Source organism: Macrobrachium nipponense, chromosome 11 (assembly GCF_015104395.2).
Source record: "Macrobrachium nipponense isolate FS-2020 chromosome 11, ASM1510439v2, whole genome shotgun sequence".
NCBI lineage: Eukaryota > Metazoa > Arthropoda > Malacostraca > Decapoda > Palaemonidae > Macrobrachium > Macrobrachium nipponense.
In genome coordinates, this window is record NC_061087.1 from 54,008,262 (window position 1) to 54,032,407 (window position 24,146).

At 37.5% G+C, this 24,146-nt stretch overlaps 1 protein-coding gene across 4 annotated transcripts in view; it reads left to right on the plus strand.

Moving 5' to 3' along the window:
* Positions 1-24,146, plus strand: part of LOC135205978 (uncharacterized) — a 143,857-nt gene that overhangs the window by 27,085 nt on the left and 92,626 nt on the right. For all 4 annotated transcript variants that reach the window (XM_064237175.1, XM_064237160.1, XM_064237168.1 and 1 more), the window contains exons 3-4: positions 9,136-9,166; positions 20,331-20,659. In XM_064237175.1, the coding sequence (XP_064093245.1) occupies positions 9,136-9,166; positions 20,331-20,659 (360 nt within the window). The remainder of the gene's footprint in view (positions 1-9,135; positions 9,167-20,330; positions 20,660-24,146) is intronic.

The window sequence follows — 24,146 nt, forward strand, 5'->3', positions numbered from 1 at the left end:
GGAGAGGAGAGTTTTGCAGCTTGGGTGGTGGTAAACATCGTGGAAGCCCGCTGCATCAGACTTCACATATCCATGGTCTCGGCATTAGGGAGCTGACTTCGAGGCGGACTGGCGAAGGAATAGTTGATGGAGGATGCTCACCTTCATTCTTAGTGGTCTACCTCTGGCAGGAGGACCAGGTCCTGCTGCTTGTGCCAGGCCAGTGTGGGATCCGATGTGGTCATGGGGTTGACCACGAGGTCGAAAATTTGGGTGGCTTGCTGGGGTACTTGGAGGGAGAAGACCTGGATGAGCTCCCTCTTCAGGTCTTCGTAGAGCAGCTCCCCAGGCTGGCTGTGAATCCATGGGGCGAGGTGTTTGAAGGCATCAGTTGTGAGGGTTCCAGTGATGAGATCTGCCTTGGTGCTGTCATGGGTGATGCTGTGGATCCGGAACTGTATTTCTGCCCATTGCAGCCATGTTGCGACGTCCTCACTGCAGAGGGGCGGCAACTTGACGTGGTAGGCCTTTGACAGTGCGGTCATCCAGGGAGTAGGCACGGGCATCAAGGAGGACTCGAGCACGGAGAAGGATTGTCTTGCAGATCTCGGTCGAGGCGGACACAAAGGAGTTGAGTGAATGTGCTGAACTCTCCATTGTCTTGTCAGACTCACGCTTATGATCAATGAGAAGTCGTGAATGGCGGGCCAAACCGTAAGACTGAACACCAAAACACTTCTGTGAAGAAATGCTATTGCAATTCCGCTAATGGCATTGAGGAGTACCAAAGAACCTAGACTAGGCGTTGTATGGGTCCGTTAAAGGTTCTCTGAAGGTGACCAGCGGTAATTAGTCCCTTAATGGCAAAGCCAAAACCACTTGGGTCACCTACTTCTGGGTCACCAATTGTGAGGACTGAGTAAGACGAGGAGAGTGAGCGAACTAATTATATTCAGCAAATGAGGCTGTGCATAAGGCAGCGTGTGGATGGAAGTGTAGTGTCCGTCACGCACGCACGAACAAACAGTCAAAAAGGGTCAGGGCGCCCCCTGTGAATGTGTTTCTTCACAGACGAAAATACATGAATAATATTACATAGAGGGAACGGATTCCCGACAAATGCACATCAAAAGAAAGGGTGTAAGATGGTCTCAATTTTATTTCCTGGAAGAAAAGAGAGGACAAATGTGTTGCAGTTTTAGCAGCTTACAATCGCTTTTAGCTTTGGGTTGACTAGCCAGTGATTTGTTAAAAAACTTTAGAGAATAATTAATACGCATGGTTATGTAAAGTTTATTCATTCTTTTAAAGTCAAAACAGCTGTTAGCAAATGGAAATTTTGATAAAATTTTATAAATCAACCTTTGACGTAATTTGTTAATGTGCATCGTATCAAAAAAGGAAGTCATAAAAACTTCTTCACAAAGCTGAATGTAATTGTAAAGTTTAGAGAAGGGAAAGGCAAGATCATGAATACTTGTACCTAATGACTCATAAAAAGACTTGAATTTCATAAATGTTGCATATGGTTTGTCAACAGCTGTAGTATCTTTGATAAGTTCAGCACATGATTGGCACTTATGAGAATCCAATACTTATTTGCAACATATCCTGACACATAATACAAAGCATTTTCATTAAAATTTACAACATTTTGTGAAGGATAAAATGGACACTAAAAACTATTGTAGTAACATAATAAGTAAACATGACTTTAATTTGTTCATCATATGAAACCCAAGGCTAAGTCGTTACAATGACTTTGTAGTTTGAACAGTAATACAGTATTGGATCCAAACTTTCCTCATACATTACATTGCATTTTCGGTGTGCATAAGGTAAATTTACCTGTCTACTACTTTCTTTGCCTCTTCTCTAACCTTTTTTCCTGGGTTTGGGAAACAAAAAAATGCCAGCTCTGGTTTTTTTGTGTCGGGAATTCTGACAATCTATCGCTGCACAATATTGAACATGTGTGTTGACAGCCATAATGTCTTAGAGAACGACCACAATTGTTCACAGATGTCACTGTTGGGCAAACTGGGACAAAACAGCCTACCCAATCAGTGCTCATGCTGCTTCTTGTTTGGTAATTCTGTAAGGACAACATTTGGGCTGAATGTTCGCCCTACCTTTGTAAATGTCTTTTTCCCATATATATGTTCCTTCTCTTCCAGATACTAAATTGTAGTGCAATTCACGTCCTTTTCATCAATGTATATAGCTTTAAATCCGTTTCCTCTATGTCAGACTACTTGTGTATTTTCAGCTGTGAGGAAACACATTCACAGCGGGGGCCTCTGCCCTTTTGTTTATATTTGTTCGTGCGTGCGTGACGGACACTATGTTTCCATCCGCAAGCCACCTTACATACAGCCTCTCCGTGGAATAAAGTTCAGTTCGATCTCCCTCCTTGTCTGACTTAGTCCTCACAACTGGTGACCGCCCTTGCAGGTGCCAATGGAATCCCCATCCGCACTTATGGCACCAGTGCTCAGACCATTGCATTCCTGGGCTGGACCTACACCTGGCCTTTCATCCTTGCCAACGCATGAACCTCTCTCCTAGGGGTGAATTCCTTGTCCACCACAACCTCTTGGTAGATGTGGCCCACCAACGCCTCCTTGACACTGAGACCTGCCTCTCCTGCTCACTCACCACAGGACCGAGGACACCCACCATCTGCTCCATTCTGCCCCACCACAGGTACGCCTCCCTTCTACAAGAGTTCCTAGATGTCTTGCACCCCGAGTTTCACCAGGTGGCAGGGGCTGCGCCCAATCACGGTGTCTACCACTACATAGAGACCAAGGGGCCCCCAATGCATGCCAAGTTCCACCGCCTCCCACCGAAGCTCATCCAGGAAGCCAAGACCGCATTCAAAGAGATGGAGAAGATGGGCATCTGTAAAAATGCTGTGAGCCCTGCAGTGACTACTCATGCTTAAACCTTGTCACCACATCCGATAGTTACCCCTTGCCAAACATGCAGGACCTCACCGGGCCCCTCCACAGCATCAAGGTCTTCTCCAAGATTGATCTACAAAAGTCCAACTTTCAGGTTCCCTTCCATCCCAGTGACATCCCGAAGAAGGCAATCATCACGCCCTTCGGGTCCTTCGTGTTCACCTTCTCCACCTTCAGCCTGCGGAACGCCAGAGACACCTTTCAAAATGCCTCATGGACAGCATTCTCGGCAGCTTACCCTTCTGAGTGTGATATGTAGACAATATTCTCATATTTTCCAGATTGCTGGAGGAGCACGTGAACCACATCCGGGCCGTCCTCAAGCACTTACAGAAAAACGGACTTGTCATCTATTTTGACAAATGCACCTTCGGCACCGAGAAGGTGGATTTCCTCGGCCACGAGATTACCACAGCAAGAGTTTGTTCCATTGCAACAAAGGTGGCCGTAATGGAGAAGTTCCTGAGACCAACGACCATCAAGGTCCTCCAAGAGTTCATCGGGATGGTAAATTATTACCTCAGATTCATCCTGCACATCGCCCGCACCATGTGCCCTTTGACAGAGGTCCTGAAGGGCAAACCTAAGAAGCTGACATGGGGGAGAAGACCAGCACCGCATCTTCGACAGAATCAAGTCTTCCCTCAGCAGAGCCACCATGCAAGTATCTCCTAGAAGGCACCCCCTTTACCATAAAGGTGGCCACGCCTTCGTCAATGTGGGCGACGCCTTGTCCGCAAGACAGTAACGTCACCTCACGGCCGTCTCCAAGTTCAGGTGTTCCATAGAATATGTCCACTGGGGGAAGAAACCATGTAACCGACGCCCTCTCAAGGGTCGAGATCAACTCATATCCCGTGTTTCAATTGTTGGTGCTGAACTTTTTTTATTGTAATAAAGAACCTGAGCAGAACACGATCCGTAACAGGCGACCAGCTACAACTTGATCCATAACTTGCACCAGCGAAATCGAGAAAGCTCTGATGTCTTCATGTATTGAATCACAGATGACAGGGTCATGTGGCCAAAGGAGAGTTTCTTGCTATGCAATGATACTTTTGAAGTTTTTGTAGAACATGTTTAGGAGAAGAATGTTCTGCATCAGGCCAAAAATATTCCAAGAAATTATAGCTGATGCATCCATGGCTACTCACGAAGATGGGAGATGTAAGAATTGATAATTTGGGTGGATGGGGGTTTAGCCAGTTGGGTGGGCAGTCACTCACCATGTGAAGTTGGCTAGCACTTGCAGTGGAATGACCCTGCTTGGGGTGTCAGTAAGTTCCCCTGGGGCTGTTGGTCCTGGGTTAGGTTATATCTTGAGAATTTTATATTAGGACTGAAATTCTTTCCTTTAAGAACATTGAGGTGTTGAAATATGCAGGTAATCCTGAAAGCCACTTTATGCTCAATTTTACATGGGAATTCGTGGGAGATGAGAGTATTGGAACTCATGAGAAACTTGACTCTCTCCACTATGGCGTCTAGCTTCCCTGATGAGCACAGATTGTGAATCACAATGTGACATCTCTTCGTAGGTTTTGGGTGAGGTGATTCATGATTTTTGGGCTTCGGTTCAGTGGGATTGTTGGGCTTCGGTTCAGCGGGCAAATGAGAGGTTCTTTTATTTTTTCTACTTGCTTGTGTCTGCTAGCCACCAGACCCTTAATGGTAATTTTTTTCATCATCTATGATAGGGGATTGTTGGGGGCGGGGGGGAGTGGGATTGGGTGGGAGAGATAAGTTGGGAGATTCACGAGGGCTAGTGATCGTCACTGAGGATCTATCTTCCACCAGAGGTACTGGGGAGGGTGATGAGGTTGAGAATCTAACGTTCCCCTTTGAAATGTTTATAGGTGATATTGGCACTTCATCCAAGGGAGAGAGTCCAGTTCCCACTTAATTTGGTATGGCCAAATCGACTTTGTGTTCCACTCTCACTTCTCTCATGTTGTTGGGAGGTGAGGAAATAATAGATGCCATATTCAAAGGAGTCTGGTGGCTTACTGTATGATTGTCTAATGATTTCTGCACTCCTTTGATCACATCCCAGATCCGTGAAAATATATCGTTTGTTTCCTCGACTTTTTCCTAGTTTTTTCCATTTTTTCTGAGAGGGATTTTGCTGTTTGGAAGGCATTTTCTGCTGTATGGTGCACTACAGGCAGGCTTAGATCAGCAGGCCCCTTTGGAGGCAGATTGCAAGGGTCATCGGCGTAGATATCCACCAACAGGTCCTTAGCCACTTAGAGATATATGATATTTTCTTGTGAGAGGACAGGTTTTTTGTGGATCACTCCTGGAGAATGTTTTCTGGTATCAGGTCTTGGCATTTTTATATGCAATATTATTCATCATTGGAGAAGGCTGCACTTACGTGATATGGAAGGATATTTATTAAGTTGCATTTCAAAGTGGAAAAGAGGCAATTTTACCTATTTTTACATCAGTAAATTGTTGCTTTGACTGGTTTGTGTGACGTTACAGATTATGGTTGGTTACATAAAAAGACACTGAACCTGCACATGGGAGTACTTGCTGTGTCTATATTGTAGTTGCACTAACAGATTGTATAGCAGACTTGACAACGGAACAGTTCGATTGGTACTGTATAAGGTAACGACAATTGTTCGTGAGTACAGAACTTGTGTGAGGCAAAGGTTTCGGTAGGTACCAGGGTCACTTGCGTGACGGTTGGAGGTTGGTCAGATGATATTTTTGCGGTAAAGGGAGGCCCAAGCACTAACACATACACAACACTCTTTTACCCATTTCCCAGGGCCAAGAAGCCTTGAGTAGCTGTAATTTGGAAAATTTCGAAGGCACTGATTGGAGCAGAACTTTGATTGATACATCTGCAGTAGTTTATAATATTGATCCCTGGTGAATGTGGCAAAAGTATTTAATTTTGAGCAGAAAATATTCTATAAACATATGGATTTTAAAGCTTTGTTTCTTGGTGAGGGTAATTTTCAAATAACCGTTACCAATAGTCCTGCTTTCACGGTATGGATATCAGTGTTGCCTGGGATGTCCGTGGGTGGGAGGGGTGTTAAAGTGAATGAGGCAAGTGGATTGATAGTCTTTTGAATATGATTCTTTTTTTGTAAGTAATCTAATCTAAACAATCAGCTAACAGCGGTAACATATGGCTTTACGTATCAAGTAAGTAGTGTAAATGTTGCTGAGCAACAGTCATTTGTGAACATTGAATTCTAGCTCGCTGGGTCCTCCTGCTTCATCACAATATTGTCCTTTACACACACACATATATATATATATATATATATTATATATATATATATATATAGATATATGTAAAGGACGTTGAATCGAAAGATCTTGTAGCAACTCCGTTGTTTATCTTTCCTTCTTGGCTTAACCTTTATTTATGGATTTATCACGTTACAAACTTTTGTTATTCAGTTATACATGCATACATACATACATATATATATATATATATATATATATATATATATATATATATATATATATATACACACACACATATATATATATATATATATAATACTTACTGACACTATCGAAATTTTAGCAATTGTTTTTGAACAAGGATGTAAGGAAGTTGTAAGGCTTTATGGATAATTTTATTTGGATTTTTCTTTTCCTTCTCCTATTCTGTGTTCATTGATCCCCACGGTAATTGTTAGGCTATTATATAGTAGGATGTTTCAATAATACCATAAATCATCAACACCTTAATTTTCAGATTTACATTGCACGTGAATGTTATTTTTTTTATGATATCCAGTATTCAATGGAAAGAAAAGAAACATAACACAAAATAAAAAATTTTTTCTCTTTCTCTCTCTCTACATGACTATGAACATAATTTGATAGAGTCAATGATAATACGGATAAATTTCGATATTTATTTTTATAGAATTCTTTTTGCTGAAGACACAAAAAATCAGAGAATGTATAAATACACAAGAGAGTACCAATGGAAGAAGGTTTCTATGGCATAAGCTGAATAAAATCAAACAATGTCATAATAAGGAATATTCATGAATTTGAATAACTTTACAAGATGAGCATAGTAATCTAAACAAAACTTATATGACAGAATTTCAGTCATTTGCATTAGTATGGTATTGTCAGAAACAAGGAGCAACACAGTCCTTTGTGGCTATCTTTGCTTTATGCGACATGATCATAACTACACAGGAACCGTATCATTGCCTCCACAAAAACCTCAACAAACTTTTGCAAATATTTTGGTACAGGAACTGCATCTCCAATGCATAGAAAATTAAGGAATCTTTGATAACGGTCCACCTCTTCAACAGTCAGTCCTATAAATTCGTTGAAAAATTTAATAAACAATCTATTTCCTTTGAATTTTCATTTGCATTGCATCTTGACGTAATGCCACTGCCACTACCAGTGCTATCAAATATGAAATCTTTGGGCTGCAAATGACCAACAACCTCCTCCCCAACCCTTATAGTTCTTCTCGATCTGCCAGCGGTCAGTGCAGCGATATCACACACTACACTCGGGTTCCGGAGTATTTCAATAAATGTATCGTAAACGGTCCAGCTGTGATCAAAGGGTTGATAAAAGTAAGTCGTATGTTTTGTACAGTCAGCCCACGAAGAAATGGTATAGTTTCTTAATTCATTGTTCGTTATGGAAATATTGCCATATGCAGGTGCCAGATTATTTACTTAATAAATAATGTTTCCTTTCAAAGGTGCTATACTTGAGATAAATTACATTAGAATTGAGTAGACTTATTCAACGTATCAAACATAATTATTTTGTAAAGTAAGGAAAATATATACCGAATGGTCCACGAATTCTGTCTCTCAATATAGATATTGTCAATTTAAATATTCATTCACATTACGTGTCAAAGAGTATAATGCTGAAAATAGACCTAGGCTAATCATGAGTAAAAATCAGAAGTCTGATTTAGGCCCATTAAATGTATCATGAAAATGATTTTATTGATCAAAGAACAAAACATTTTAATTATACATTGCTATTAAAGAATATTAACAGCGTAATGCGTTATCTATCGGCTGTAGGAGGCGAAATGACGACACCCCAGTACTACAGTATGATATGTAGGGTCAAGACTCGAGCGGCAGCAAAGCCAACTTCAAAATGCTTATACTGTCACGAAGCTGGAGATGAGAATAAAATTAGAATCTGTGGACTCATGGGTACTATATATTTTCCTTACTATGCAAAATAATTATCTCTGATACATTGAATAAATCTACTCAATTCTAATTTAATTCATTTCAAGTATAACATCTTTGAACGGAAATATTATTTATTGATAAGTAAATAATCTGGCACCTGTATATGGCAATAGTTCCATAACGAACAATGAATTAAGAAACTACGACAAGTGTTCGTGAGCCGACTGTATCTATATCTCTTGATTCTCTTCCTTGTGCTTTTGAGCACAAGTGTCATCTACATAGATAGACTAGTGTTTCATGTTGAGGGTAGCTGGTTGTTAGTACTTTTGAGATGGACTCTGAATCACCTTTATGAATTATTGAGACGAGATCACCATTCTAAAAGCCAAAATGTAGGCTAATCAGCAATTGTTTTTCGGTATGAAACACAAAATAAAAGATTTCTCATTAATCTTTTAGTGTATAACACAAGTTTGTTTAATTTCTTATATTATCTTAATTACTGATTTTACTATCATTAACCTTTTGAAGTGATGCCACTGAATTGTTGATGAAGACTTGCTGTGAAACCTAAGTCATGAGCGCTTGAGGGGGTTCGTACGCAGAAATCTTATGTTCTTATTGAAGTTCTTGAAAGGTGTGTTGTGTACTTCTTCTTTGATATAGAAATTTGATAAAGAAGTTAACATTCCTCGTGAGGTATCAAAACTTTTCTTAATTACTTTTTATTCCCAATGACAGGACTTTTTCAATGCATTGTATATACTGTTGAAATGAATAGGACTTTTACAAAGCTACAAGTCTGTTTGTTGTGGATTAATTGTTGATTTCAATGGCACCACATGTTTTAAAATCGTGTGACTTCATGATTCTGTATTGCAGAAGAATGAATACTGTAACTGATATACAATATATTCTTACCTGTAACGTGTGTTGAACAAGTATTAATATCATGGTTATTAATATCTGATTTTCTCTTGTTCTATTTTAACGTTTGGTTTTCTTTTCAGCCACATACGGGAAATGGGATTAGTTCACCAGGTGAGTATAGGAAGCATTGATACTTCTTATGTAAAATATTCCCATCAATCTCTCTGTTATTAAGAGCTAAACTTAAAGCATTCAAAATACATATTGACAGTATAAGACGTAGGTAAACTAGAAAGTATGAAAAAATTAAAGGAGACAATTTCTCACAAATATCCTTGAGATGTGAGTAGAATAGGAGTTGTATTTGAACTTGAACCTGCCTGTGCAGTCTTTAGGAATATGCTTTTTGCCTATGTAATATTTGTCCTTAAGAATGATTATATAAAATTAAAGTTGATGCAATAGCAAATTTGCTAAACTACCCCTGATAAAACTAGTGAAAAAATAAGCACTTATGAAGTAGCAGAGATCGCAGGTATGTTCTTTTAGGGGAGACACTGAATAGTTGTGTGCATTTTTAAATGTCTTGTCTGCTTGTGCCACTTGTGTGATCTCAAGCATAGTGTCATCTGGCATCACATGACCGCTGGAAGGAAACCTGCTGTACATTACTCAAATCTCTTTTGGTGTCACATTGAGCATTACTACAGTAGCTTGGGTTATTGAATGTGTTATGAAACTTTCAAGAAACTCTCAAAAATTGCTTTGTAAATTGTGAGGTGAATAAGTGTGTTATGTGATTGTATGAAGGGCTGTGAATGTCTTAAACATGCTTTCAAAGTCCAGTGCAAGCGAGTGTGTGTCTGGTGAAACTTTCAAGTCTAAAAAGGTTTGCAATACCTTGGCTGTTGAAGTTTAGCCTGACATTGTATGGTGTTGCAACAAAAGATGAGTTACCTCTGATTTTTGCCAGACTTATTGGTCTCAGTCTCTGAAGTCAATAATCCTGTGGAAGAAGAATGCCATTACTACTGCAAGACTGAGTGGCTATTTATGGAAGGTCACTAAGACCAAGACATATGGACCGGTTGTGGAGGGGATGAACAAACTGTCTTGCAGCATTTCATCCGGAGGTAATATAATATAGCTTATCACAACTAGTTGGTGAAGTTAAGAACTTTATCTTTGTTTGCCAATCAAAAGGCTAAAGTTGGAAGGTCAGATTACAAGGGGATTTTTACTGAATGTCACAGGGGCTTCTGGACCACAAGAAGCTTGTCAATACTCTATTCTTTACAACAACTGTAAAAGCTGTGATTGACAGCAAGGAGGTTACTAAAATCTTCCTAGAAATCTGAGGAAGTAGAATCATGAGTTGTTATGTGAAAGTAGACTGCTCTAGTTTTCAAAGGTGTCAAAGACTGTATCCCCCTTGTGCTGCTGTCTAGTGCAGAAGTAGATCCGAAGTTAATGTGAAGTTGATTTAACATTCAGAAAATCCACAGGCACTGAAGGGTTTTAGCTTTGAGTAATCTTGGTAATTTATGCCCAATCTACCAGAGCTGCATGTTTCATCAGCCAATCGTCAGGGTATGGCGACCTATGTTTTTTTATATACCTTCAAACACCACCTCTTTTATCCAGTCCATGGATCAAGGGATCATTATGACATTCAAGGTTTGGTATCAGTGGTACATGATGAAGAGCTATGCTCAGTTTGAAGATGATAGTTGTGGGATATTTCAAGAATGTTGCAGGCACTTCAATATTTAACTTGTGGTCAACTTCACCATTGATGCTGTTTATTGGAAGATCTGGCCTGATTGCATCCACATCTTCAAGTGCTTCCATTCTGCTAACAACATTCATAAGGATGTGGGATTGTCTCTCAAGTTAAGGGCTTGCAGATGAGTTTGCTTAGTTGTTTGAGAGTAACAGAAACTTGCTGACCAATATGGAGTTGATAGTGACTGAGTAGTAACATGCAGCAAAATTTGAAGAGTCAAGGAGGTAAAAAATAAAATATTTGTGGCAGATCAGGATACCTTGGAATTTAATTTTTGTAGGATGTTGATCCTAAAATCTCTATAAGTGGCACTATAGCGTCTAGTAACTATGCAACCCTTGAGCTGTACAAGGAAAAGCTGGAAGAAAAGAAACGACGGCCTTGGCAAGGAGTGATTTCATTACTTTATAAATCTCATCTTACTGTCCACTTCGCTCCCTTTGCTGATCATCCAGACTCTCCTTATCTTGAGCATGTAAGTTAGCAGTCTATCCTCATCTATGAACTCCAGTTGTTCCCCAACTTGTCATTAAAGTTAATAGCTTTCAATGGTGATGATGAACTCGAATCTCACCACATTTTAGGGAAAGGTAGGTGGGAGGGGGACATTGTTGATAGCCTCATTGGGATCGGACAAGGAATATGGTAAGTGCAGCATTTTCTACAAAAACTTAGATATTCAATCATATTAGCCTGAGTGATAAGTTGCCTTATGTCTATAACTGTATTTTCCCCAGTTGATTTTTTTTATTCCTAACATCTAGTATTCTTAATCAGTGATTTTTGAAGATGTACTTTGTTTCATGTTATGAGTGACTTGCAAGATCGGATTAGGGGACAGTCACTTGGAATTTAGCCCCATTTTCCCAATGGAAGCTATGTCCTTCGTATTGAAGGACATAGTCTTATTAGGAATCTTATTTCCTGGCTGTTCAGCATATTAAGTAATCTCTTGGTTATCTCGATTAATAGAGCCAAGGCCCTGTTGGATAATGGCAAAATCTGGATAAATGCAAGTAAAATAAATCTACGGCTGTTCAACAGCAACTTCTTACCCTTCCTCTCCTCACCTTGTCAAAACTGCATAACCATCCACGCTAAACATTCTTATGAATAATAGCCATCACAGTTTAACTCTATCTGTTGCAAGTGTTCAGATATTTGAGATGCCACGATGAACTTCCCTGATGGTGCTGGTTGACTTGACAATATTGATCACAATGGAAATGATTGGGACACAATTGTGCTCTCATCAGCCACTTTAACCAGTTTCAGCTCATTTGTCCACCCACAGTTGATGATGTGGCACATGCACATGTGTTGCTCAGACAATTTTTAAAGTAAAACACACACACACACACACACACACACCAGCTAGGAGATATTATAGAAAATATATATAATATATAAAAAATATAAATAATATAATATATATAAAAAATATTATATATATATATATATATATATATTGTTATAATATATAATATATTATATATATATATATCTATATATGATATATATTTACTGTAATATATATCTTATCCCCCCCTTTTTTATCAAACTACACAAATTAGAAACCCTTACCTGTTGTCAATGGTGCCCTCTGTCTGCAACCATGTCTTTAGGCTATTAAGATCTCGTAAGTATAAAAATATACTATTTATTACCCAAAGCAGTTGAATATAAAATAGAACAAAATGATTAACAAGTCATAATGACAGAAAACCTAAATCTGCCCATAAAGAAACTAGTAAGTTAACATTCTACCCTCCTGACTAAAAATTCACTCCCAGACCCAAAATGTCAATAAGTTCATCATATTAGTCAGGTTAAAGATTCCTGTCTCTAGTACCACGGAATATAACCCATCTGTAATAAAGATAACAATGGATAAAAGATACACTTCACACATCACTCTCTTTTAAAGTATTTAGGTGAAAAAAGGTATTTCACACTTCTCTCTCTTTCAAAGGTAACGGTTTTCTAAGTCTTACAAAATATGCGTCATACCTTTACGATAGGGGGCTTTCTCTCCCGACACTTGGCGTGTACCACCTGACCTCTTTGTGCTCACCAAAAGGAATGTGACTTTCGCAAGTGCCTCGGACTATTAGACCTGTAACATCCGTACAAAGGAATGTACATGCTTGACTACAAGACAAGCAATCTCTCGGTTAAACGCTTACGTACCCAAATTCCTTTACTCAAGTAAGCTGCCCTTACAGCATGTCTCCAAGCAAGACACGATATGTGATTTCACTTAACATTACACGCTTGCAAGATATATATATATATATATATATACTATATATATATATATATATATATATATATATATATATATATATATATAGATATATAGCACAAGGTAACACTGACTCGAGAATATCCTTAAATTCCCGGTGGAAAGGTAAGTGAAACAAGGGCTTTGGAACAAGTACTTTCGTAGTATTTTCTACATTTTCAGGTTCACACAATATAATAGAAATTGACAAACCTTTATATACAAAAACAGAAAGAGGGGCGGGGTTACAGTTTGTTAATCTGGTCTATGTGTTTTTTAAGTAAAAGAAATAAGGAGAGAAGATCAAGGTATAAACCTCCATCCTAGATTATACCTTGATCCTTTTTCCTTATCTCTTTTGCTTAAAAAACACGCTGCCCAAATCAACAAACTGTAACCCACCCCCTCTTTCTGTTTTTGTACATAAAGATTTGTCAACTTCTATTATATTCAGTGAGAACTTGAATATATATATATATATATATATATATATATATATATATATATATATATATATATATATATATATATATATAATATATATATTCATATATATATATAAAATATATATATATATATATATCTATATATATATATGCATAAACCATATTGGAGTAAAGGATAGGTGCTCTTTTCTGTCCTATTTATTCAGATGCCAACGTTTTGCATCTCTCGATACATTTTCAGGGCTGAAATCATGAAGAGTTACGATTGTAATTGTGTATAAGCAGTGGAAGGAGCACACATTATGCTTTTTATTAGCACCATATTAAAATTAAAAGTGCTGAAAGAACACAAAAGGCATATTAAAAGGTTTAAAATTTGAATTAAAACTAAATTATTAGAATATTTGAATTAAAAACAGAACATTGAAATAACTCAGAGGGCCAGCACAACACAATGGACACCAACCCACACCAGCAGTGGGAAAAGGGCTGACACAAAGTACAGAAACAGGGATTATGCGATAAATAGTTGGGAAGAGGATGTTTGTTGATTAATAGTGGGAACCGTCGAATTAATCATAATAGATTCAAGAGTAGTTAATGTGTCAATATTTTGGGTATTACCTATAATGTTAAAGTCTTTGGGATCTATATGTGTTTTGCAAGTTTTACTATGGTTTTTACTGTGGAGGCAAAATGGTAGCCTAAGAAAAGGACACTTTTGGTTTGCTAATGAGACAGGCGAGAGTGCAGTTCAAACAAGCACTGCAGGTTAAATGAAAAGCAACTAAGACCCGATGCAATGTCTAGAAATATAGAATCCGGTGATTATCCTTGACTTTTGAAAGACATTTAATCCTTAACCCCCACAGCTTGGGTATCGTATATATATGATCACATATAACTTTGGGGTAGTGGACAGGTATCGTACATATACAATCAAGATTTGGCACCACACAGTTTGAACGAATTTTTTTGGAAAAAAGTTCCTAGTTCCATATATCACTATTGGCAACTCTTCAGATCACCCTATAAGAGTGTGAGTGAGCTGAGAAGCCCTCAGTCTTGCTCGAGGTAGTAAGTGGGAATGTTATCACAAATTCCCATCCAAGGATGCATTGTAAATATTTTACAATAAATATGTCAGGAATTTGTTCCGGTATAACAGTCTGTATTTCCACCTATCCGAAATTTCCCCTGTGTGGAATATAGCCCAAGATACATATCCCCCTGGGAGAACTTCATCCCAGGATAATATTCCCCCCTCTGGGTCAAGATTCCCCCAACCCCGTTCCTGTTATAAGAGTATGGCTATGGCTACATGTTGCAACGACAGCCTGCCACACAGGATAATGATCATCATGGCAAAACTACCATCACCTGGGCTGTTGCTGTTATGGCACCAAGAGGCTTCACAGTTGTCGGGCAGTGGCAGTTGAGACAACTGCGTCAGAAGATGGAGGCACTCACTTACCACACATACTACCAATATCTGGATAGCAAAAAGTATCCTGATGGACTGAACAAAGATGAAAAGCGTGATATTTGAAAAAAGTTTGAACCATTTTATGTTAAAGATGGACATATAGTGCATAAGCGAAAAATATATAATGAAGTTCAGTTGTGTCAAGTTTTGATGAAAACAGGAGTGAACCAAGTTATCAAAACTTGTCATGAAGGGTTTGGTGGTGCACATATGGGAAGGGATCGGACTATAGGAAAAATTACTGCTAAGTATAATTTTAAGGGCATCAAAGAACTTGTTAGTGATTATGTTTTTAAATGTAACAAGTGTCAGAGAGCAAGTGATAAACCAGCAATGCAAGCCCCAGTGTTACATCCAGTGCTTAGATAGGAATGGACTTGATCGGACCCTTGCCCCAGACAGAGAGAGGACTCTGTTACATTGTAGCAATGACGGATTACTTTACGAAATTTCCAGTTGCTTCACCTTTAAAACACAAATCTGCAGTAGAAGTTGGACAGTTCTTTTTAGATACCATATGCAAATTTGGCTGTATAGAAACCCTGATCACTGACCAAGGGAGAGAATTTGTCAACGAATGACATCATATTATATGCCAAGTTACAGATAGATCACAGAATTGTTTCAGCCTATCATCTGCAAAAAAATGGATTGCAGGAGAGGTTTAATCAAACCCTCGAAAGAGCTCTTATCAATGTGCTGATGAAAAACAAAACGATTGAGATTTTCGCATAAAGAGAATTCTATTCGGATATTATACTTCGGTCCATGCCAGCACTGGTGTTGCCCCTTTCACTGGCATGTTTAGGGGAGATCCCGTGCCTCCAATCTACCTAGATACTGGGTCATATGAGGCAGTAGTAACTAGGGTAACGATAACAGAGACTGTTAAAGAGACAACAGAGAGAGGTGTTCTCAGAAAAAAAGGCAGCTGGTTAAAAAATCACTTTGAATATTGCTAAAGCTCAAAACAGACAAAAGAAGAACTGTGATGCAAGTATAGACATACATCTTAGAAGCAAAATACATAGGCCCATATGAAGTTGCTTCTCCTGTAAGCAAAGGACTGCCAAAACTGAAAAACGTTGCATGAAATAAAAACTTGTACCGCATTGTGGATTTAAAGGTGTACAAACAAGATGACACAAACGGTTTTAGGTAAGATGGTGACATCACTGTACCAGAAGAACCATGCAATGCATCTGTGACTGTGAATGAGCAGCAGTACCCTGAACAAGAGAGACTCCTACATATTCCAGCTGAAGAGAAAGTAATTTTACTCATGTTTGTTGATGAGAAAGGTGTCAGAGAGGTGGAAGCAGAAGGAAAACAAGTTACAGCACTTAAGGGTGTTTACAAAGACATGGATGAAGATGCAATTACAAAGCTTCATGCATCACTTAGGCAAAGGAGGATGACATTCCTGGGGCATGGATATGTCAAGAATGTACAGGAATTAAGGCAGATGGATGCGAATTAGTAGCGTGAGTCATGTTACAAATGGTACCACACTGCTTGTCTTGGAACAACACAAAATTATAAGGCCTCATGGAGTTGTCTTAAGTGTAATCCAGATATGTAATCAAAAAGACAAAAGATAAAATGAATTAATTAACGTAGCCTTCCAATAAAGATTTTTTTTACCATTATCCTGATAATCTGATAATGACAAGTATAATGTGGCATCGCCATCGTTCTACCTAAAACTGCTTTTAACTCCAACATGGACAATAATAAGATAGTAATCAGTAACCAAGGAACAAGACTGACAACATGGTTTAACACTATGATGTGCTGCCTACATTCTATCAGTGAGTAGCTACTCTGCCATATAAATTCAACACTTTAGTACTACACAAGTACCAGTAAATTACCAGACTACATATAAACTAATATAATTCTGATGTAGAACAAAATTCCTATGATTTTATCAAACATACCTGTTGATTATGTAATTCCTTAAAATAGCTTCTATGTAGGGGGGAGAAATGGCCTAGTGGGGGAAAAATATCCTAGGTCTAAAATTCCCTTGGAGGAAACAGCCTGGGCTGTTATTTCCGGGGGGAGATTAATCCTAGGCTAATTTTACCGGGGAGAACTTCAGTCCGGGGAATCATTTCCTGCTACACCAGTTTTATTTCTTATCTTTTATGATATTTTTTGAGTTGTAATTCAATTTGACAAAATGAAATAAAAATAAAATATTAGAAAGAACTCTTATAACTTTGAGATATTAGTGTATTTTTTACGACTATCATAGGGAAAAGAGGCCCACAAAGGGTGGGAAATATTCACTTACAAGTTTCCTTGGTAGGTACAGATATTTTTACAGATTTTTTTATACCATGTGAATATACATATCTTCCTCTTTCTGTTGATGAGTTTTTTCAAAAGTTTTTCTTTTAAACTGGCCATCCTTAAGTTTAGCCCAGTCATGGGTGTATGCGTTAGCGTATGTTAGCCCGGACTGTGGGGGCTAACCACCCAATCGGGGCTGAAACTTTGACTTTCACCCTTAATGGACAGATACTCTCATATGCGCAGTAATAACAGGTTTTGGGAGGTTGATGGATTACTCATGGTGAGCTTCAATATTATACACAACATTGATTGGGAGGAATTCAATTTCATTAACAATATTCCCCCTGATTGCAGGACAGTGCTTGATTGATTAATTAATTAATTCTTGCTGGCGATTGCTGATGTCGCAACAACGAGGTTATTGATGCCGGAAGAACAGTGTTACTGGACAAAGTTTATAATAACCTTAAATTCAATCTAAGGAAATTAGTGCATCACCTGGATCCAAAATTAAAAAGCTCATTGAGATAAGTGACAGGAATAACAAACATAGATATGATTGTGTAATAAACCTTTCAAGCCGAGATAGTCTATCACCTTAGGCCCCAAAATTCTCAGCTCGTTGCCCCCCCCTGTTTACCTCACTTTCTTGGCAGTACCAGTATGTAGGAAAATAAGTCTGCAGTTCATTTCTGCCTGTTTCCAGGTCAGCAATTACCCTGAAACATGTCTAATTTCATGTTTACACCAACCCTATACAGATATTTTTCTCCTGATTTACAGATAATTTTTGGGTTGTATAGTACTTATGACTAATATATGAATGATTTTACTATCATTGTGAAGGTCTTTACATTTTCTAGAAATCTACGCTATTAAATTTTGAATTTGGCAAAAATAATTTCTTAAATGATTATTGATGCATTTTATGATAAAATCAGTATTTTATCTTACTTTTACACCTATTCATAGCTTTTCTTTAAAATATTGAAATCTGATAACTGTGTATTATTAAAAATTCTAAGATCTTTCAAATGCAATTAACAAAAATGTTCTAAGTCTAATAGTTTTTACATGGGAAAAATATGAACTATAATTATAATGTTAGGCAATTGTTGAGTTTATTAGTTTCACTTCTCCAGACTTTCTACACACACATTTTGACAAGATTTTAACTGGAAAAGTTCATTCCATTATTAAGTGTAAAAAGGGCTATGGGTGCTTAAAAGGCTTGACCTTATAATTCTTCTTTCTGTCCTCTTTGTAGGCAGTAAGTCTTCTGGTGTTGGTGAAGAATCCACTGTAAATGCAGAGTATTGTAGAAGTTAGTAGAATATGCATGATTAGAATGGCTTCCTTTGATATAGACCCCCACTTAACTACTCCAACTAATTCTCAAGTAGACTTTTCAAAGTATCTTTGTCATAAAGAGGGAACAACTGGTAAATTGACTTCGTTCTCCATTGTCAGCTGGCAAACTTTCTACAATGCAGCCAGGGATAGAAATGATGAAATCTATAAATGTTTGACGGACACATGGGACAACGGACCATTAGGCCCACACAAATAGAGATCTCGTTGCAAGGCTTTAAGAAAAAAAAAAAGGGATGAGAACTTGGCTGAATCTGCTGGCAATGAAAACCTACAACCATTCAAACGGCACCACTGTTCCAAGGCCAGCTTTCTGTCCAAACTCTGTGTGATCTGTCAGACTAGAAAGTATGATAAAGACGAAAAGAACCTTTTGCCCCTAGTTCAGTGCACAACTTTTGTAGTTGGAGAGAGAATCCTTCAGGCTGCAAGATTGCAAGAAGATGACCATAGAGTGTGTGAGCTTTCTGATGGTGATCCAATTGTCAATTGAAGTGTGCTACCATCACAGTTGCTATGTCTGGTACACGAAGAAGAGATCGTTAAGTACTCTTAAAACAAAATCTCTGATTCATTCCTTTTACCAGGATGCCAAAATGAAAGATGTTCTCTAAAGGTTTTAAGCAGTGGTTCTTGAGTTTGTATGATTTGTAATTAGGAGCTTCTTTGCCATGTGCTGCTGGGTGAATATTGAAATGTTCTAAAAGAATGCTCATTGACATTTTTTGTGCCCAATAAGTTCACCTCTCTTGTTCTCTTGTACAACTGATGTTTATGTTTCTTCATACAGATGCTTTGTCTGTGGTGCTTCATATCTTTTAAGAGTATCTCATGGTCTCTTCTTCTTCGTGTACCAAACTTGGCAACTATGATGGTAGCACACTCCGATTGCAATTGTATCGCTGCCAGAAAGCTCACGCATCAAATTTTTAGGCTGTCATGATTGAGCACGTTACTAATGATTATGGATAACTTGATATCTCTCCTCTTACGGCTACATCAGATACTCCAATCTGTTGCAAATAAACATAAATAATAACATTAGGGACTGAAGAGGGTTTGGAAGGAGCCTGTTAGAAGAAGATCGAGAGGCAGACAGAGAATTAGATGGCGAGATAAAGTGAAGGAAGATATGAGAGAAGAAGATTGGTGGAGGATGTTGCCTTTGATAGAAGGGAGTGGAGTAGTCTGAGTAGATGTTAGCAAACTCAGTATAGGATGGATTATGTGACAGGAGCTCAATTTTGAATGGGATCTTTGTTTGCACATCCAAATCGCCATTCGCTTTGCCATTGAAAAATTAAGACAAATTGTATTTGTGTGTCAACCACCAGTATATATATTTAATTTTCAACCTCACATTTTGGTGTCGTTTCCACAAAGACCACTTTATTGGTAAACAGAGGGAAGTTTGTTAAAGATTTCACACCATGTAGAGGAAGACATGTAATATTCGTTCTCCAACAAAAACTTTTGAATTAAATCAGTAAATACGAATTAAAGGGGTCTTTGTCCAAATGACATTTCAAATCCTCACTGTTTCAAAATTTGTGCATAAAAAAGGTAGCTGCAAAATGATAAGTGTTTAGGTAAATAATATTGAAAAAATTAAATACTCCTGTCCACTGTATAAGTTGAAACAATGTTCCGATTTTTTTCAGACAATGTAGGTGAAGGCCTGTATTTAACATCCATATCAGAAGCAGGCAACCGGAGTTTTCCAAATTCTTCAAAGCCCCAGGTACCAAATAAACCCATAAGTTATCCCCGTAAATCATGTGTGTCTCCTGAGAAGCGCCCACAAATGCCTCTTCCTGCAGCTGCTGGAAACCAGGCACCATTGCTACCACCAAGACCAGGTACAAAGTTGAGTTCGCCACCAGAAATTTGCAAGAGGGGATTAGTGCCCGTCCCAAATTCTGGAGAAAGCCAGCGCTGTATTCCTACGCCTCCAAATACTGCCAAACCTGTTGGGAATGCTCTTTTAAAGGTAATTTAGATAGTAACTAGTAACTATTGATTATGATAATGATATATTGGCCATGCTACATTCCTCTCTTGATTGAGACCTGTCTCAATAATATAACTGTTTGTTGTTCAAGAATGACTGATTAAGTGATGCATTGCAAGTTTGCAGATATCTAAGAGGCTACTTTGGCGTAAGATCTTGAAACATTTAAGAAAAGATGTGCCAAATTCAATACATAACATGTTGAATAGCTTCGTTCAATCTGAACTGATGTGGAATGTATTAAGATCTTTGTTTTTTATTACTAAATGAATAAATGAAACATATTCTGTAATCTCATGTTTCTAAATCACTTATTAAACATACAGTCAAGCAAATAGTAGTATTTAACTATTTTACTCCTAAGCCATCTGATCAAAGGATGGGATGCATCACTCATGTTAAGCCTCTCCTGTGGAGACTTCATGGCTTTCATAAATCCACTGGAAAGCAATTTTTGTTTTACTCAAATGCAGATTTTTCTCCATGTTAGATGAAATCTTAATATCCTTGATACTTGTTAGAAAAATCCTGATCCTTTAATACCAGAATTATTAAGCTCCTATACTCCAGCTCTCTCCACCATTTTCTTTGCTGGTCCATGCCTAGATTGCTCGCCTATGAAGCACTCATACTTAGGTCTCATTACTTATTTGACTCTTTTTCTTTTTTTTAAATCAGTGATTATAGTACGCTGGCTTCTACCAACGTGGATCAAATTTTCATTAACTGAAAAGTTCTTGCTCTCATGGAATACTATGAAAGTATCTTTTTATGTTTTCCAAAATCTTTCCAGAATCTAGTAAATAATTGATTTTGACTTTTTTAAATATTATTATTAGCGTAATTTCACTGCTTCGTCCGTTTTCATCCTGGAGCTCAAAAGCTGCCATTTCGGACAATTAGTATTGTTTCTACGAATTAGGATCTACATGAGACTTTTGTTATAACACTGATGCTTGACGATCTCTATAAGACTATAAAGTTGATGATTCCTTGTGACAGTCAACCAAAAGTTTGTATGACCTCTTGTCTGTAAACGGTAATGTTTACACTCGTAATATGGAGAAATGGGATGGAAAGGAGAAAACTGAAAATTTGGTAATCATAACTAGCTTAATGGTGACTGGGAGGAAGGAAGTGAAGGAAAAAGTATATAGTATAGAAAAGTAATAGCCCATCCTAACCATTATTGGGTCATTATCATCCAATTCAGTATGTTAATTAGCATTACATTCAATGTCAGAGAGATATCAGTACCATAAATAGTTTCTGAAAATATATAAAATACAGTACTGTACTAGATATCCTAACAAAAACATAGCTGATTGCAGTAGTTATACCTGATTATGCTTACAAGGTATGTAAAATACACAAAAACTCATACAGTATACAGAAAAAGCCATAAACTTCTGTTTCAGTTTTATCTTAAAATTTGAAACACTGTACACCTACGGTGCTCGCCCCCATGTCTCTTTCTGGTATCGTACGTATTTATATTGATATTTAAAGCTGTATTGTATTGCACCTAGCAGTCATTTAGTGTTATATTCATATATTTTTCATTGTGTAAGTGAGCATGTTTAAACACACAGTGTATGTGTGTCACACATTAAACTATGCACTTGCTGTGCATTTTCTTTCTTTTCTCTGTCAAAGAAAATCATTATTTTCTTCTCCCTCACACTTATTTTATAAAGAATAACTTACAGAGATACACAGAGGAGCAAACACACAGCCAGTGGCACGTAGTTTACCCCAATGGGATATGTATGTGTACATATATATTCACAAATATGCACAAACAGAAATATGTATAACACTGCATTAAGAACAGATGCTGTGTAGGGAGACAAGGGTAGGTGTGAGAAATCCTAACCTTTCATAGAATGACGTGCCATGACCTAACCAGACTTTACCTTCCTAACCTAACCTAGCCTGGCAGGGGGATGGGGGCTTTGCACCCCTGGACGCCCAAAGTAATGCCGAATATCCTTGTCTTCCTATTCTGCATGCATTACTGTATTAGTACATTACTGTGCTGCATTACATAAATTTCAATGAAAATACTAGAGAAGAGTTTTAGTGGGAGGGAAGGGATGGCAAATTAATTGTACAGTTTTACCTTAATGCACTACATGCCTGTACATAAACATGCACAGTCTAGGCTTAAACACTGATTTTACTTAACAAAAACAAAATCACCTACATAACAACTTTGGATGATTAAACTTGCTGTAAACATGATTGTACTCGCAAAACATAAGTCGCTAATTAATTCCTTTTATTTTGCCAACAATTATTGTTTTCATTATGTTTGCACATTGAAGCTCTCATAAATCCATAATCACCACCGGAGTTATCCATCAAAGGTGAGGAGATGGAGAGGGTTGAGAAGGGGAAGACTTCTGCGTTGCGGAGTAGCTTAATTTACACACACTCACAGCAAGGGTAATAGACTTGGATGATTAGCAGTTAGGTCCTACAGTAGATCTGTTTGCCACTTAAGCAAAGAAATAGTAAAGAAAACTGTTCATGGAAATGCAAAAAGTTAACAAATTGGGCATATCCCTAAAAAGAAGTGAAAATTCCTTCTGACTTATGTGCACTTTAAATAATTCTTGATTTAGTGGTAGTTGGAGAAGTGGTGGTTGGTGAAGTTCCAGTTGTATCAATACTTGATACAAGGGAGTAAATATATGTAATATATATATATATTTATATAATATATATATATGGTATATTATATACATATATATATATATATATATATATATATATATATGTGTGTGTGTGTGTGTGTGTGTGTGATGATATATATATATATATATATATATATATATATATATATATATTGTTACGAAGTGCCAAGCATCTGGTTACCATTCATCAATTATTACCTCACCAAAAGCCAGACACCTGAACCCTCATAACACGTACTAAACGACTGAATACTGTAAAGGCAACAGTGATCCCTTAACACTTACCAGTATTGCAGAAAATCAGACTAAGTTCATCAAAACAGGTGTGAGGTAATCTTTTAAGTAATTAAATTATTCAAAGGGCATCACTCCATCAACAACTTTAAAAGTCTAAGTATTTCCCTGATTTCAGAAGTCTAAGTACTTCCCTGGTTCTAAGTCACTTCAAGTAAATTGAAGGAAAGCAAATCAATTACCACTCTATGTTTCTTCCTAACATAATCATAATCAAATGCAAATATACTGGTTAGAAATGAAATACTCATAAAAATTTTAAATACAAAAATTTATTATTAAATTCAAAATTTATAAGTAAAATTCACAATATCAGGGAAAATTACTGTTATTTGGAAACAAAGTAAAGTTTAATTAATTCTTGAATCAAATTAAGTAAAATTAAATCAAAATTAATTTATCACAAAATTCAAGAAAATTAATTCAATTGAAATTCAAAAGTGTTAGGCAATAATTGAAAATTTGAAATTAAT